At 57.1% G+C, this 15417-nt stretch overlaps 2 protein-coding genes across 2 annotated transcripts in view; one reads left to right on the forward strand and one right to left on the reverse strand.

Annotated features, from left to right (window-relative positions):
- ASIC4 (acid sensing ion channel subunit family member 4) overlaps window positions 1-2685 on the forward strand; it is a 28423-nt gene extending 25738 nt beyond the window's left edge. The window contains exons 9-10 of the mRNA XM_008494059.2: window positions 147-251; window positions 517-2685. Coding sequence (XP_008492281.1) covers window positions 147-251; window positions 517-630 — 219 coding nt within the window. The 3' untranslated portion in view covers window positions 631-2685. The remainder of the gene's footprint in view (window positions 1-146; window positions 252-516) is intronic.
- Window positions 2686-8008: 5323 nt separating this feature from the next.
- CHPF (chondroitin polymerizing factor) lies at window positions 8009-13109 on the reverse strand. Its single transcript, XM_030454693.1, has 4 exons — window positions 12770-13109; window positions 10986-11550; window positions 10612-10794; window positions 8009-10200 (listed from the first exon to the last, which is right to left on the reverse strand). The coding sequence occupies exons 1-4, from the start codon at window positions 13078-13080 to the stop codon at window positions 8938-8940; spliced, it is 2322 nt and encodes a 773-aa protein (XP_030310553.1). The 5' UTR covers window positions 13081-13109; the 3' UTR covers window positions 8009-8937.
- Between the last annotated feature and the right edge of the window lie 2308 nt (window positions 13110-15417).

A 15417-nucleotide genomic window follows, 5' to 3' on the forward strand; every position in this document is an offset into this window, starting at 1 on the left:
CAGGCAGTGGACAGAAATCCTGTCCCCACTGCCATCCCCATGTCCCCCAGGCAGGGGTGGAAAGCAGATCCGTGCAGAGGGGAGTGGCCAACACACGGGGTGCTACCTATATGTGAATCCAGGGCTCACCCCCTATCTGCCCCCAGGTGATCCGGGATAGAGTGAGCCGAGTCCTGCGTCGCTCTAAACCACCCCTGAAGAAGCCCTCAGGCAGCATTGCCACTCTGGGACTGGAGGAGCTCAAGGACCAGGTACTCCTGATAGGGAGGGACTGCCCAGGGGTCTGAGAGGACAGGGCCGGGGCAGCATCCATCCCCATTCCAAAAGGAAGCGGCATTGTCCGAAGAGCGAGGGACAGGACAACTCCATGTTTGGTAACCTCAGGCTGAAGAGCTGGGCAGCCCCAGGGAAGTTGGGTATTCCTAGGGGGGGCTGCTGGGGACAGTGTGTGCTAAGGCAGGGGGGGAGAAGGGTGCATAGGGTTTTCACCCACTCCACTGACTGCCATCCCAACAGAGCCCCTGCGAGACACTGGGCCGGCATGTGGAGGGTGCCTACAACACAGGCATCCTGCCCAACCATCGCCACCACTACCCTCACCAGGGCGTCTTCGAGGACTTCGCCTGCTAGGACAGCTCAAGACTGGGGGCAGCAGAAAGCCCCCTGATACCCCTCTCCCCACCATCCACATGCAGAGGGACCGCACCACTGGGTGTGGTGGCCACAGGTCCCCCACTTCCCCACCCAACCACGGGGACCGTCTGATGTTTGCCCCCGGTGATGCTGCTGAACCTGCCTTGGCACTGACACCAGAGCAGCCCCCCAGCCTGTTTACCTGTCCCCTCCATTTGCCCCCAGTACAAGGGCTCAGCCCTGTCTCAAGCACATGGCATGGAGGGGGATGGGCACACTAGGGTAGTGTGGGGGAGCAGTGGGTGCAGGTTGAAGGGGTCCAGGTGATGCAGAGATCACAAGAAGTGAGCTGGGGTTACTGTGAGCCTCCCCAAGCTCTCCTCTGCTGACTTCTCCTACATGAGGATCTCTGCCCTGCATGGTCCTCCCTCAGGAGAGAGACGTGCCTGAAATAGCTGCCCCCTGCCCATAGGACCACCCCCACCACCTTCCTGCTGCAGGGTGGGGCAGCATTGCAGGGCACTCCTCTGAGCAGCATGGCCCCTTGGCCAGCCCAGGGACACCCCACCTGCAGCCACACCTGCATGGCACCACCCTGACCCCTGGCACAACCACCACTGTGATACCCTCCTCAAAACATCTGCCCACCCTTCTCCAGCCTCACGCAGCCTTCCTGGGCTGCAACCACCCCCACTGCTGTTCCCAGCCAGACCCCTGCACTGTGATGATCCCCTCCCACTCCATTGTTGGCCTCCAGTAGTCCCCAGTCATTGCAGCAATGCGATCCTTCTGCCTCCCCCCTCTCCTGCCCCCAGCCCACCGTGACCCCCCAGCCCTCTCCATCCTCTCCTTGCCCTGAAGTGGCTCGTCCCTTGGTGTGCCGCCCAGCACAGCCCAGGCAGTGCAGGGGGGCCCTGCCCTCACTCCCCTGCCTGTTGCTGTGCTTTTGCACTGTGCACGTACCCCTTGCCACGCTCCCACCCCCGGGGTGCTGAGCACCCGCTGTGCCTCCCCCAGACTGTACACGGTTAGGAGGGTGCCCCATGCCCAGCACTGCCTGGACAGCCACGGCCCGACCCACTTTTCAGAGTCTTGACCAGGACCGGCATCCACAGCCCTCCAGCCTGCCCCAAGATGGCAGGACCCACAGCAGGACCCACAACAGGACCCACAGTACTCCTCACATCCTGTCCAACATTGCCTTCTCCCCCTCCACTGTAGCAGACACCAGCGCAGGGCAAACTGCCCAAAATATCTCAGGAGGGGGCGTGGGCTGGCAAAGCCCCCCTCGACACACACACAGCAGAGAGGGTGACCTCGAGCCAGGACTGTGGGACATCCAGGGAAGGCTGAGGTTGGGCCAGGTGGCTCCTGGCCCTACTGGTTTTCTTCCCATCTCCGGTGCCCACAGACAGAACACGTCTGTGTCAGCCGTGTCCAAGCCATAGGTGCAGGAGGAGCCATCATTCTTGCAGCTCCCAAGGCCCTACACATGGGGGGATTGTGATGTACTTGGCAGCCCTGGCTCTGGGTACCAACAGCCCAACATTTCCCCAAAATAAGCACCCACCTGGAACTGTGTTCCCCATTGGTGCAAGTACCTGGCTGCATGGTGTACCCCTGCAGAGAGGGACACAGAAAGCATCCTGGCAGGGCAGGCATAGTTCTACTCCTCGGGGAGCCCCTCCAGAGGATCCCATACCAGCTCTCCACAAGTTCTACTCCCTGGGGAGCCCCTTCAGAGAACCCCATGCCAGCTCTCCACAGGGCCTCCCTGCACTCACCACCCAAGTGCAAGCAGGGTTGTCCCTTGCTTTGTCCCCAAAGCAAGGTTGCCACACATTAGCCCAGGGATGTGCCATGGCCGTGCCAGCCAGCACTACCACCAAGGTCTCTGCAGCAAGCAGGGAGGTGCAGGATGTAGAGAGCCCTGAGCAGGTTGGGCATGTGCACCACAGCGGGCGGGCCACCACAAGCACCCTCGTGCTGGAGAACTTGAGAGATGTGCATCACTGTTTTATAAATGTACAAAACTCCCTAATAAAGAGGCACAAGTAGGTCCAGAGTGACTTGTGAGGGCTGGGGTGGGCACCTCTGTGTGTGGGGGGGAGCAGCAGGCAGGACTTGGGAGGAGGGGGCTTGGTGGGGGAGCTAGTCCCACCCCTGAGGAGGTGGTGGTGGGACCCAGGGAGTATTTTGAACCTCTGCACTCTGCTGGGCACCATGAGAGCCAGCATGCCTGGTCACCCAAAGGTGAGCACCTCTCCATCACTGCCAGCAGGCAGCCTTGCCCACTGCCCAGCAATCCATGTGGGTGAGTTGTGGTGGCTGCTGTCTGGGCACCAGGAGTGAGAGCTGCCAAAGCCATGCCCAGGCCCTCAAATCACTCCCTGGGTCATGGCTGGCACCCCATCTGTGCCCCCCAGGCTCTATCAGCCCCAAGCAGGTAGGAGGCTCTCTGGCTGCAGCAGGGCAGGGGGCAAGCAGGAGGATAGAAACAGCCTGAGTACCATGGGGGGTACTCCATGGACGCCATGTGCTGGAGCAGCATGCTTCCACCCCTGTCCACAGCCAGGCCACCACTTGGGACACGTTTGTCACTGGAGTGCCCCCCAGGTACCCCTGCCCCTGATCTCCCACATTTGTTACCAGCATCAGGCACAACCCTTACCAGTTAAAGATGGATGCTTACATGGGCACTGCCCTCACATGGGGAACTCCCCCTCTGCCTGCACCATGACTGATGTCCCTATGCAGATAGAGGAGGACGACCAGCAGGATGGTCAAGATTTAGCACCCCATCTAACAAACATCTCCAAACTCGACCACTGTGGCCCCCAGGTGGCCCCTCCCATGCTGCGACCAATGAAGGACCACTATGAGTTTGGTTTTTCCCAGGGAAAGAATACTTACCACCCAGGGCTTGCCAGGCTGCAAAGTGATGTTATCCCAGACCAGCACTGCTTGAATCACCTGTAATGAGCTGCATGAAACAGCTGGGACATAATTAGAAGGGGATCCACCGTTGTGAAAAAGGCCCTTAATTTTAATGAGTGCAGCCCTCTGGACAAATGCCAAGCACCTGACCGCAGCAGGAACGGCTGTGCTGGCGACAGACAACCCTGGCAGACAGCTCCTGCAGCTTTTGGTGCCGGCCGCAGGGAGGAGGCACCAGGATGGAGCAGCCAGCAAGGGCCCTTTCTGCCCACTGGACAGGTATCTCCTCAGGCACTTCCAACTGTGCCTCCACCACCACACAACACAATTAGTGCTTTTCTCGGGGAAAAGCTGCTTTTCAAAGAAAAGAAACCATCCGGCTTGGGAGTTGCTGGACATGAGCCCTGACATGCAACAGTGCACGTTACCCCACTGTTGTCACCTCCTCCCCATTGTCTCTTCCCTGGACATGCTGGTGGTGACAGGCAACACCTAGAGAAAGGGGTGACCTTCAGCCTCTTCTGACAACCTTAGCATGCCAAGCTTGCTGCTTTGCTCCTGGCTGTTTTCCCACAACCTCCTCACTGGGAAAATGGACCAGTGATACCCATCAGTGGGGCCAGGCACAGGACACACAGCCCTTGGTTCCCAGCACTCAGCCCCTGACACTGAGCTAGCAGGCGGGAAAAAACAAAGAGGCAATTAAAACTAAAATCCAGCCAAGCTGCCTGCATCCACCCCAGCCCTGGACCTTTGGGCTCCTGCAGTCTCTCACTGGGGCTATGTGTCCCCAGAAGCGATGTTCCTGGGCACAGCTGGGTGGGCTGATACCCCTGTGAAGGGAAACCCTGACAGGCACAGCCAGCAGCAGCTCTGCCTGTGCTTACAGCTAGTGGTTATTTCCCCCTTCATCAAAAGGGTCTGATTTCCCCCAGCTTGGCCAGAAAAGTCCCAGAAGAAAGCCCCACACACACTGCAGAAGGTCTTGGCAGCACATTAAACTGTGACCTGGGTCACTGGGCACAGGCACAGCCTGGTATTTCCCTGATTGCTCCTCCACAAGCAGTGCAGCCTCTCCTGCCTTTGCTTGTGGCCAAGAGGAAAAGTTACCTAGGGCTGAGTCTCACTCTTCGGCTGGCAGACCTGCTCTTACGGGACAGGCTGTGAAGCACTGCTGGCCCCTTCCCAATGGAAAGCCACTGTGCTTCTTGTCCTTCAGCCCTCTCCTGGCACAGCCTCACTACATCCTCCCAAAGGTAAGCTATTGAGCTGATTAACTTGATGGGGCTGAAGTAATTCTGCTGTGGGGTTTAGAGCAGCCAGAAGTGACCCAAACAGGGCTGGAGAAGCAGGTTTTGCCTTCCCTGCTTGTAGGTTCACAGCTGCATGGCCCCACCAGGGGAACAAAGCTGGGGGGAGACAGAAGAGCAGAGCAGCAGCTTGGGTGTTCCTCAGGGCAGGAGGTAGAGGGAAAGCCAGCAGCCACCCAGCCCCAGGGTGCCCAGCAAGCTTCCCTCATGCTTCAGAGTACTTTGCTCTGAGCCAACCCTTCACACCTTCCAAAGAGCTCCCCAAGAGGAACTTGAGAAGTACTTCTTAAAGGTCATAGGGAGTCAGTCATGTTTTTAGAGAATTTTCTCAGGGGAAGCCAAAGTCAAAGCAGCAGACACATTTTCTCCTGCTCCATTAGGAAAATTGCCCTTTCACTGCTCTGCCTCTGCACAACAATTGACACTTTGTACGGAATCATAGGTTGGTTTGGGTCAGAAGCCACCTTAAAGATCATCTAGTTCCAACCCTCCTGCCGTGGGCAGACACACCTCCCACTAGATAAGGTTGCTCACAGTCCCATCCAACCTGCCCTTGAACACTTCCAGAAGCCAGCTGTCCTCAGGATAACCTGTCTTACTGTTGAAAACTGAGGCAAAGAAGGTGTTAAATACCTTGGCCTTTTCTTCATCTTAGATAACTATATTCCCGCCCATGTCCGGTAGAAATGGAGGTTTTCCCTGCCCCTCCTTTTCCTATTGATGTATCTGTAGAAGGACGTTTTGTTATCCTTCACAGAGGTGGTGAAATTCAGTTCAATTTGTGCCTTTGTCTCTCCAATTTTCTTTCTACACAACCTAGCTATATTCCTAAATTCTTCCTGAGTAGTTAGCCCTTTTTTTTCATAATCGGTAGGCTCTCTTCTTTACCCTAATTTCTTTCAAAATCTCCCTGTTCAGCCAGACCGGTCGTCTTCCCCACCGGCTCACCTTTCGGCACACTGGGACAGCCTGCTCCTGTGCTTTCAAATTGAGGCAAACAATTTCAAGGGTGCCACAGCCCCCGCCCAGTGCCCTGCCTGCGCCTGCCAGCCCTGCACTGGCAAGAGGAGGGTTTCAGCAAGCTGCAATGCTGCAAATAACTTGGCAAACACCAAAGTGCATTCAAATACTGTCAGATCCCTTTTAAAGGGGAGCATTAACTGTGCTGAGAAGGCCCCAGGGACTGTCATTTGCTCATAGGACATTTGCTTGCTGGTTGCAAGGGTGGTTTCATTGGTGTTGATAGTGCAAAGCATTAGGTATGCAAGCAGCTCTAACTTCTGTCTGGGCAAACAAAAAAGAGGAGACAAGAGCAACTCTATTTAGACCATCCTGTGACAATTAAATGACAATTTGGAATTTCTTTTTGTAGCCAACTTGATTTTAAGCCAGTTTGCTTTATTACCATTTGGATACTCTTCTAATACGCTATCACATCCAACTTCCAAGGTCTGCTTTTCAGAAGAGAAATGTATCCGCAATGCACCTCCATCCGCCTCGCTCCCTCTGTCCCAGATTCACACTTAAAGGGAATTAAGGATGCACTCGGGGAAGATCAAAAATAGAAATTCTCAGAGCAAGCCAACGCTTATAATCTGAAACATAATAAAATTATATTTAAACATATATGCTCCTACACCATGGATATGAAGGCTGGAGCAGGAACATATGAATGAAGTATCTTTGGAGAAGGCATGGGACACAGCCCAACGGCTTTCAATGAGTTTTGCTGAACACTAATAGTCTGGTCAAGCAAAAGCGAGTAGGTTCAGTTAATTTTCTTAGAGATGTCACTGATATGGGTGTTTCATGAACAAGTAAGATATGATGACCAAAGAATGGAAAGAATATGCAGAGGTATGAAAATCATGCCTGGAGCAGGCAGCATGGACGAGGGACACAGTCCTTCTTCTCATACTGCAAATGGAAGCTGTAGGTGGTGAGATTTGGGGAGTCTGGGGCAAGACCATGGTGCTCTGCTCAACAAAGCACCATTGCAGCAGGGAACTGGAAACCACAGGAAGCTAAGAAGCACTGAGATGCAAAACAGCCTAAGAAAGGGTGAAACGAACCCTAAGAGTAACATCTTATTGCTAGTCCATCAATAATAATTCAACACAGCACTCAGATGTGGTTTCTAGCTTAGGAGCTTCCTTTGGAGCTGATGCCAGATGCCAGAGGGCAGCACTCAACATGGGCCAGGGGTTCAGCATTATGCACAGCCTTTGAAGGCTGTCACGAGGACAGCATGTGTGGCAGGACCAGCCTCTCACTACCATGCTTTTTCACGCACAGCCTTTGTAGGCTGTCACGAGGACAGCATGTGTGGCAGGACCAGCCTCTCACTACCATGCTTTTTCACCCACAGCCAGGTCAGCAAGATCATGAATTTACATCACCGGTAAAGAAAGGCCATTGCACAGAGCTCTGCACACTGCGCATGAGCAATGGGGCTTCCCCTGGTAAGGGGCTCAGCATCCTGCTGCACCACTAGTGGCTGGTAGCAAGTGGTGACATCAGAATGACCCCAGGAATGGTGGGCATAAATAAATCATAGAATTATTTTGGTTGGAAAAGACTTTCAAGATCATCACGTCCAACTATTAAACCAATACTGTCAAGCTCACCACTAAACCATGTCTCTAAAGCACCACATCTACTTGTATTTTAAATATCTCCAGGCATGGTGACTCTACCACTACCCTGGGCAGCCTCTTTCAGTGCCCGACAATCCTTACAGTGAAGAAATTTTTCCCAATTCCAATCTAAACCTCCCTGGAACAATTTGAGGCCACTCCCTCTTGTCCTGTGGCTTGTTACTTGAGAGAACAAACACCCACTTCACAAGACTCCTGCTCTGAGCCCCCAGATGTTCTAGCTGGTATTTCCAAGTGTCTGCTTGGCCTGGTGTTGGCCAGCCTGTCCCTAAGCCAAGAGGCTCCCCTGGCCTAAATAAGGAGAGGCAGTCATCTCCCAGGTCAGGCAGAGGATGCTGCAGACAGCTTGAAGAAAGCAGCATCCCTGCGAGGAAGCAGTCCAGCTAGGTTTTGTACAAGCAGCCAGCACTTGCCTCCAACACAACCCCCCAGCAGGATAACCCAGTGAAGAATCAGCCAGTCCCACTGGTTCATCTGTTTTATTAGTGTAAACATACACCTCCCTCACCCCCCCACTATTAAATACAAACCAGGAGCAGAGAGCAGCTCCTCAGTCGCTTTCTCCTTAGGAGATGCACAGCCAAACCTCTGCCATGCCCACCAAGTCAGGCACCATGTCCCCCTTCCCTGAGGATGGCCCCGTGGCAGGAAGGTGGGAGCACCTCTATTTGGAGGCTTTTGTCTGAGGGCTGCGACCTCTGACGTCCTATTGATACTGCGAAGGCCAAAGCGGCCTGGGTCACGGTTCCCATGGGGAGCAGATCACAGTACGTGAATACAGCAGGATCCTCTCTGGCACCCCCTGTGCTCACTGGCCTGGAGCCAGGACGCCCCCCCCCACCCACCAGGAGTGCTCTGGCTTATTGCCAAGCGGCAAAACCCCAAAACCAACATCATTATTGCTTTTTTGGGGTGGGATGTGCCCCATCCTGCTGTCCCTGCATGACCAGGCTGATGCACCAAAGGAGCATAGGGCACGTGTCCCAGGAGGGGATTACCCCAGCCCTGTTATAGTCATGTCCCTGCAGGAGGGGGACCCTGGGCTCTGTGTGCCCTCAGCTGAGGGGGGACAGCAACGGACAAGGTAGCCCACCACCTCCTGCTGGCCAGTGGCTTCAAGTGGGAGGGCCAGCAGCTATGGGTGAGAAGCTGGGTGTCTTGACTGGCAGCTCAACAACTCCAACCTCACCTCACCCTGGGGTCTGCACAGCCACAGCTTCTCTGGAAGGACCTGAGTATTCCAGGCTGGCAGACCCCAGCCCAGGGAGCCCCAGTGGGGTGAGTCACAAGCTTGGGCACTGGTGATCCTGGCAGTCGCTGGGAAGAGGAAGACAGATTTGGGCAGCAGAAGAGGTGGGGCGAGCAGATAGGGCAGGGTCAGCCCCTCTGTGCCCCAGGGTTCAGGTGCTGTTGCCCTGCTCCTGCTCAAAAAGCACCATGGCCAGCTGGGAACGTGAGCCTATGCCCTCCAAACTGCTCTGCACACAGCGGTGGTAGATCTCCTCACTCAGCCGGGGGTTGCAGGCCTGGTGCCGGTAGCGCTGCAGTAGGGCAGGCTCCACGGCTCGGAAGACATGCAAGTTGGAGTACTTGATGAACATGTCATAGATGTCTAGGGTCTCCAGGATGTCCTCATTCTCCTGTACATCACCCATCATGCGGGTGCGCGCTGCCATGTAGTCAGCATTGTAGAAGCAGGCTTCATGGAAGACGTCACGGTCAAAGCGCCCCGCGTCCCGCACCAGGTCCAGTGTGGTGGGTGGCACCTGGTTGTGGTGAGCAATAGCAGGGTTGTAGCCCTGAAAGTGGATAGGGAAGAAGACCTGCCAGTTGTTGATGGTGTTCATCCGACAGCGGTTCAGGAAGTCAACAGTGACCTCCGTCCCTACACCGGCCACAAAGAAAAGCGTGTCCACAGGATGCTTCTTGGAGATGATGTCCATGACCTTGATTTGGGAGGGTGCATCTGTCTTGACGCTGATCCATGGGATCTTCACCTCTGCATACTTGCGCTCATACTCAGTGATCTGGGCCTTCACATGGGCAAAGATATCATTCTGGGTGACCTGCTGGGCCTCAAAAGGGTCATAAATGAAGAGGAAGGTGAGCACTGCATTCTCACTGCTCTCAAAGGCTGCTGCTGCATAAGCCTCCAAAAAGCGGGCAGCATAGTCCCGGTCGTGGGCCGTCAGCGGCAGGATGACATTGATGCGGCTGGCCTCTGTCACATAAGGCATGGGGATGATCTCTACCTCGCTGAGGGGCCGCACAAGGTGCACACGCTTGGTGACAGAGCGGCTGTGCCCCTTCTGGGTTACCACCTCCACCTGCAGGTCCAGCGTGTACTCCATGCCTCGTGTGGGGTCGAAGCGCCGGTACCCATTCACCAGCTGCTGCTTGCGGATGTGCAGCATCGGCTGGTACTTGCGGTTCAGCTCCTCCATAGCCGTGGCCACCACATCGGCCACGTCTGCCAGGTCTGCACCACGCAGCTCGCACTTGGGAGAGCCGTCCACACAGGCATAGACCTGCTCCTCCGTGAAGTAGTCCCAGCGCAGCACCTCAAACCGGGTTTTTGGCTGGAAGGGGGGTGGGATGCCAATGGGCCACGTGGCGCCATGGTCTCCATCAGCAGACAGGCTGCTGGCATTCTGGATCTCCAGCTACAAGAGGAGAGAGAGGAGTGAGAAGCTAAGGTGGGCTCAGGTAGGCATTCCAGCTCTGGCTGTAGCAAGTTGACTCCCAGGACTCAGATCAACCATTCCTGGCTCAAAGAACAGTACCAGAACAACTCTGCCTTCAGCCTAACTGTTCACACCTCAGTTTTCCTCTGGACAGCATTCCAGATACGGCACACCAGCCCCATCAGCAGGACTTGCACTCTGTCTCATCCAAAGATGTTCTTGAGCCAGCACCACTGCCCCTAGCAGTCACACACTTTCAACTGATCCCATCCCACAGCTGCTCCAGGTGGCAAACCCTCATATTAGAGTGGAAAGGTAGCACAAGGTGACAAGAAAGCCTACAAGGAGGACAGAAGGAGCCCAGACCCTCCCAGCCAAGCCAGGTCTCACCTGGAGTTGCTGGATCTCCTGGTATGTCCTCTCAAGCTCCACCTGGGCAAAGTACTTGTGCAGTCGGTACATCTGGAGGGGATCCAGCACCGGATGGACAGTGAAGGCGCTCTGGAAACGGAGGTCAGTCTCCCGCTCGGGTTCTGTGTTTTTCCCCAGCTCAAAATATTGGTAATGCAGGCCCTGCACCGGCAAGGAAAGATACTCACAGTTGGGCCCAACTCACTCCCACCCCTTGAGCTGACAGCACAGTAAGCTCAAAGGACAACAGGGTGCAAAGGCTGGTCCCCCAGGCTTAGGAGCCCCTGAGAAGGCAGGGAAATATGGTGGGCCAGGATGAGATTCCTGGAGGCCATCTCCACTGCAGGACCTACCTCATGTTCCTCGGCACAGTTGACAGCTGTATAGTCAATGATGCAGCGGCCCAACCACTCGTCCGGCCGGGCGCTGAGGATGTCATTGCGGCAGCTCTCCAGGTGCTGCTGCAGGAGCAGGAGAAGGCTACGGGACAGCAGGTAGCCAAACCCCCCATAGCAGTAGCGTCCCTCAGTGTCCCCACCAATGAACTCCTCAGGGCGGCCCAAGTAGAGGTGGGTATCAATGCTGAGGTGGGCGACCAGGCGGTTGATGCGGTGCGCTTCTGTGTAGGTATCATCCTGAACCAGGAAGAACCAGTCAAAGTCGTTCACATAGTGGTCCAGAAGGTACCTGATGGTCTGGTACATGTTCCAGATGGGCCGCTCGTCACTGTGTGTCACCACTGTCATGCCATGGGGCACCTTGCGGCCCCGCGTGCCCGTGAAGTAAACCAGGCGCTCCAGATGGTGGGCCAGCGTGCGGTTGACAGCCACCCCTAGTGTGTTCAGTGTGCTCTTGGAGGATAGCACACCCACAAAGAGCCTCTGCCGCATCCCCAGCTCCGTGCTGATGTACCGGGTCCTGCAGAAGGAAGAGAACATCTGGCCCCAGGGCACTGCACCCCATCTCAGCCTGCACCCTCCCCGTCCCCACCGATGGTACCAACATCGGTTCCTCTGCAGAAACTGCTCCCAGCCTACAGCCACATGCACAAGACTTTACTACAGCAGCATTGCCTGCCAATATGGTTGGGCCAGAGGCAAAGCAGAGGGGCTCTACTGGAGTCCCCCACAACCTGAGATGACAGGGGACTCTCCCTTCCTGTGAGCTGGTCTGCCTGGCTCAAATCAGAGACATACTAAAGGCTGCTGAGAGTAGCTAGCAGGGGGAAACAGGGCTACACAACCTACCAGGCACCCCACCATACTGCCAGCCCCAGCCAGGACAGTCAAGCTGAGAAGCAGTTTCCTGACGCCCCTGCCAGACTCACTGCTCTCAAGTGGCAGGAGAGCCTCTGCAGCCCTCCCCAGAGAAGCTGGTGTAGCTGAAGACAGCACGAGCTGGCTGTGCTCCCCCCCGCCTTCCCCTGGCCCCCAGCTGCCCCACTCACAATGATTTCCAGGTTTAATTCTCTCAGTGGCAGGAAGTAAACCCCCCCCGGCCCCCAGCTGCCGCCTGGCACACACTGGCCCCATTCAGCCCCCTCCATCCGCCCACCACCTCGGCGGGACAAGGAGGTCCTTTCACTGCTTACTCCCTCTCTTCCCGGGGACGCAGCAGCAGGCTGGAGTTTGCAGCACTGTGTGGGAATGTGCACCACCGAGAGGTCTCTGCTAGGGCAGGGCAGGAGAGGGGCTGGGGCAGGGTGCCTGGCAACACGTGTCTGCAGCAGACAAACTCTGTACTGAAGGCAGCAGCATGGGCAGGAGGCTCTTTCAGATGTCCCTGAGACAGGCGAAGTGGGGGGCGGGGTAAGGAGAAGGCGGAGGGTGGAGGGAAGGAAGAGAAGCAGCAGGAAAAGGCGCTTGCAGTGCGAGAAAAACAGCTGCAGCCCTGGGTAGCTGCGGGTCACCAGGAGCACATTGTCAGGTCACCTGTAAAGCACCCTACTAGCAGTTCAGCAGGCAGGGGCAGGCAGGCAGCCCCGATTTGGCAGACACACATACCCCCATCAGGGCACCCCAGGCTCAGCGGCAGCTACTCCCTCCTAAAGCCCGGTTAGCAGCGGCGGCCCTTCCCCCGCCGCAGCCACGGGGCACAGCTCCCCCTGCCCGTCCAGTCCCGCCCCGGCCCCCCGCACCTGACGGCCTTCTTGGCAGCCCTGCCAGGGCTGGGCGGGCGGTAGGGCACGACGCGGGGCTCCCAGCTGTCGGCGCCCAGTCCGGCGGGGACAGCGTTGGGCCTGCGGACCGCGTTGCCGTTGGTGTTGCCGGGGCCGGGGGCCGACGCGGGGCCCCCGTCGGGGCGCGGGCGGGCGGCGGGGTGCGACGGCGGCCCGCAGGGCTCCTCCACCCAGGTGACGCTGAGTAGGCTGAGGGTGAAGCCCAGAGATACGCCGATGGCCACGGGCCCGGCGGGCCGCAGAACCGACAGCACCAGCGACAGCCGCATGGCCGGAACGGGACAGAACCGGGACCGGGGACGGCTCCGGCTGCCGCTTGCGGCGCCGGCGTCCGACGTGTCACCCCCTGGCCCCGCCCCGTCGCGTCACCGCCGCCCGCCCGCCCCGGCCAATGGGCCACGCTCCCACCGTCGCGTCACGGGGCAGCGGCGGGGGGGGGAACGGGAGGCGGCGTGGGGGCGGGGCCAGGTTGCTAGGAGACGGCGCGGCCCTACCCTGCCCACCCCCGCCTTTCCATCGCCCCTCCTGGCAGAGCCCTCCGGTGGGGCAGAGCTGTCTGGGAGCCGGGCAGGTGGCGAGGCCCTGGCGACGTCGTTGCGGGGATCCCCCGGCCCCTGGCACCGGCTTCGCTCCTGACCCCAGCTGCCCCCTCGGAAAGCGCCTTTACCCGGGCCGCAGCGCGGCTGGCGCCGGGACATGGCGCCTGAGCCGGCTTAAGGGCGGATTTCCCCGTGTGGGTGCGGCGGGGCTGGGGCACCGTCAGACCTTTGAGCGCGGGGCCGGCAGGATACAGCCGCTGCGTCCCGTCCCTGAGACAGCCCAACCCACCATGCCGGTGATTTCATGGTGGATCTGGAAGTGCCGTGTTCCTCTTCTCAAATCGCTGCCCCGGGGGGCTCTGGAAAGCATAGGACTTCATCTGGGTGTCTCCAGGAGGTGACCGATAGTCACGGGTGGATGAGTGAGTGGGTGGGTTTGATGCCAGAAGCAGAAAACTGGGCTCATGGGCTGCAGAAGGCAGCTGGCCAGCCAGGTGGCCTGGGCAAGTGTGCAGGAGGGCAAGCAGTGCCTGGAAAGCCTGCTGAGGCAGAGCAGCAGACCATCCCGGGCAGAAAGAGGACAGGCAGAGCAGAAGGAGATCCCAGCAGCAGGGCCAGGGACCTCTCACAGGGGCTGCAAGTCAGAATTGGACCAAACCCATGGGCTTCTCCAGCTGGGGTCAGGCCACCATCCCACTATGAGCTGCCTCAAGGGGCTGCCAGCAAGAACCCTTGGGCAGACAGACCTGGAGAAACCATCTTGGCACAGTTTGCCATACACACACAGAGCCCCCAGCATGGGATTGATCCAACCCAGAAGGGGCAAGCCGTAGGGCTGGCAGCCCTACGTGGCCACTCATCACCAGGCATTACTGAATAAGGACAAGGAAGAGGACCCGTCCTTTCCACCTATTCCACTTCCAGTAGTCTCGCAGCACCACTTCCAGTAGTCTCGCAGCACTCTCAAGTGCTCTTGGATTTATCCTGGCTGGTGGGAGTCCATCCTACCCTCCCCACGAAATACATCCTGCCTGCCCCAGGGAGTGCTGGCAGTTGCAGAGGACAGCAGGCCGTGGAGGGCATGCGGGGTTCCGCTCTGCTCCACTGTCTCTTTCATTTTCTGGAACAAAGCAGCCTGTTTTCACCAGGAAAGAGTTGGCAGCATCCCACCCCCTAGAGATAGGGGACCATCATCCAAGCTCAGCTCATTTTCATAGGCCTTTTCCTCCTGAATAGGACAAAGCAAGCAACAGGCAAAGGTGGTCACGTGGACAGCAGTTTAATGAACATATAAAAAGTAGAAACAGGTGGAACACGATGGAACAAGGAGATTTGAGAAGCAAAAATATGCACAAGTAAGAAGTAAGCAGAGACTTTCCCTGGACAAGGGCCAAAAAGTAGGCATGATTATAAACAACCAAAGTTGACTGCTTTCTGTATGCAAACATGGTAGAAACAGATGTATTTTATTTCCTGTACAGGTTGGAATATTGAGCATTGATTGCCTTAAGACAAACACATGATTTTACAGGTTTCATTCTGAAATGACCGCGTTGATCTGAACTTGCATGTAGGTAGAGGTGCAGATTGGACAAAGTATTGAAGTTTTCAGAAATAAGACTCTTGATCTCAGGAGAACTGAATGGAGATGAAGCTGTGGACTGAGCAAACACCTCCCAGGGGCTTGACAGGGCAGTGGCCAAGCACATGGCCCCCAAGCCTGGGCCCCATCAGAAACCCGGGGAAAGCAGCCGGCAGGCAGCAGTGTCGTTTCTCCGGCAGCCCCTTCTCAGCCCCCCACCAGCTGCAGCTCCTGCTTTTGTCTCCCTAGCACTGGCGTGGGGTTGGGATGGGACTGCCAGGGGAACAGCAGATGCTGCCAAGAGGCCGCTCGTTGCCAGCATTTCATGGGGTCTTTAGATGCTGCAGCCAGGAGGTGCCAGCTCCAGAGAGCTCTGCCTCCACCAACCTCTGGGTTCTCCCACCGACTTGCCATGCCTGCATCTGCCAACCACTGGCAGGTGCATTGGTATGCAGCCTTTAGAGGTGCCCCCTACATGGGTGCAG

The sequence above is a fragment of the Calypte anna genome, chromosome 7, assembly GCF_003957555.1.
Source record: "Calypte anna isolate BGI_N300 chromosome 7, bCalAnn1_v1.p, whole genome shotgun sequence".
Classification (NCBI taxonomy): domain Eukaryota; kingdom Metazoa; phylum Chordata; class Aves; order Apodiformes; family Trochilidae; genus Calypte; species Calypte anna.

Coding starts and splice junctions, on each gene's coding strand:
- CHPF (XM_030454693.1), bottom strand. CDS start 13,080: ATGCGGCTGTCGCTGGTGCTGTCGGTTCTGCGGCCCGCCGGGCCCGTG. Junction 10,795..10,985: donor ACTGTGCCGAGGAACATGAG/GTAGGTCCTGCA, acceptor TTGCCGGTGCAG/GGCCTGCATTACCAATATTT. Junction 10,201..10,611: donor AGGAGATCCAGCAACTCCAG/GTGAGACCTGGC, acceptor CTCCTCTTGTAG/CTGGAGATCCAGAATGCCAG.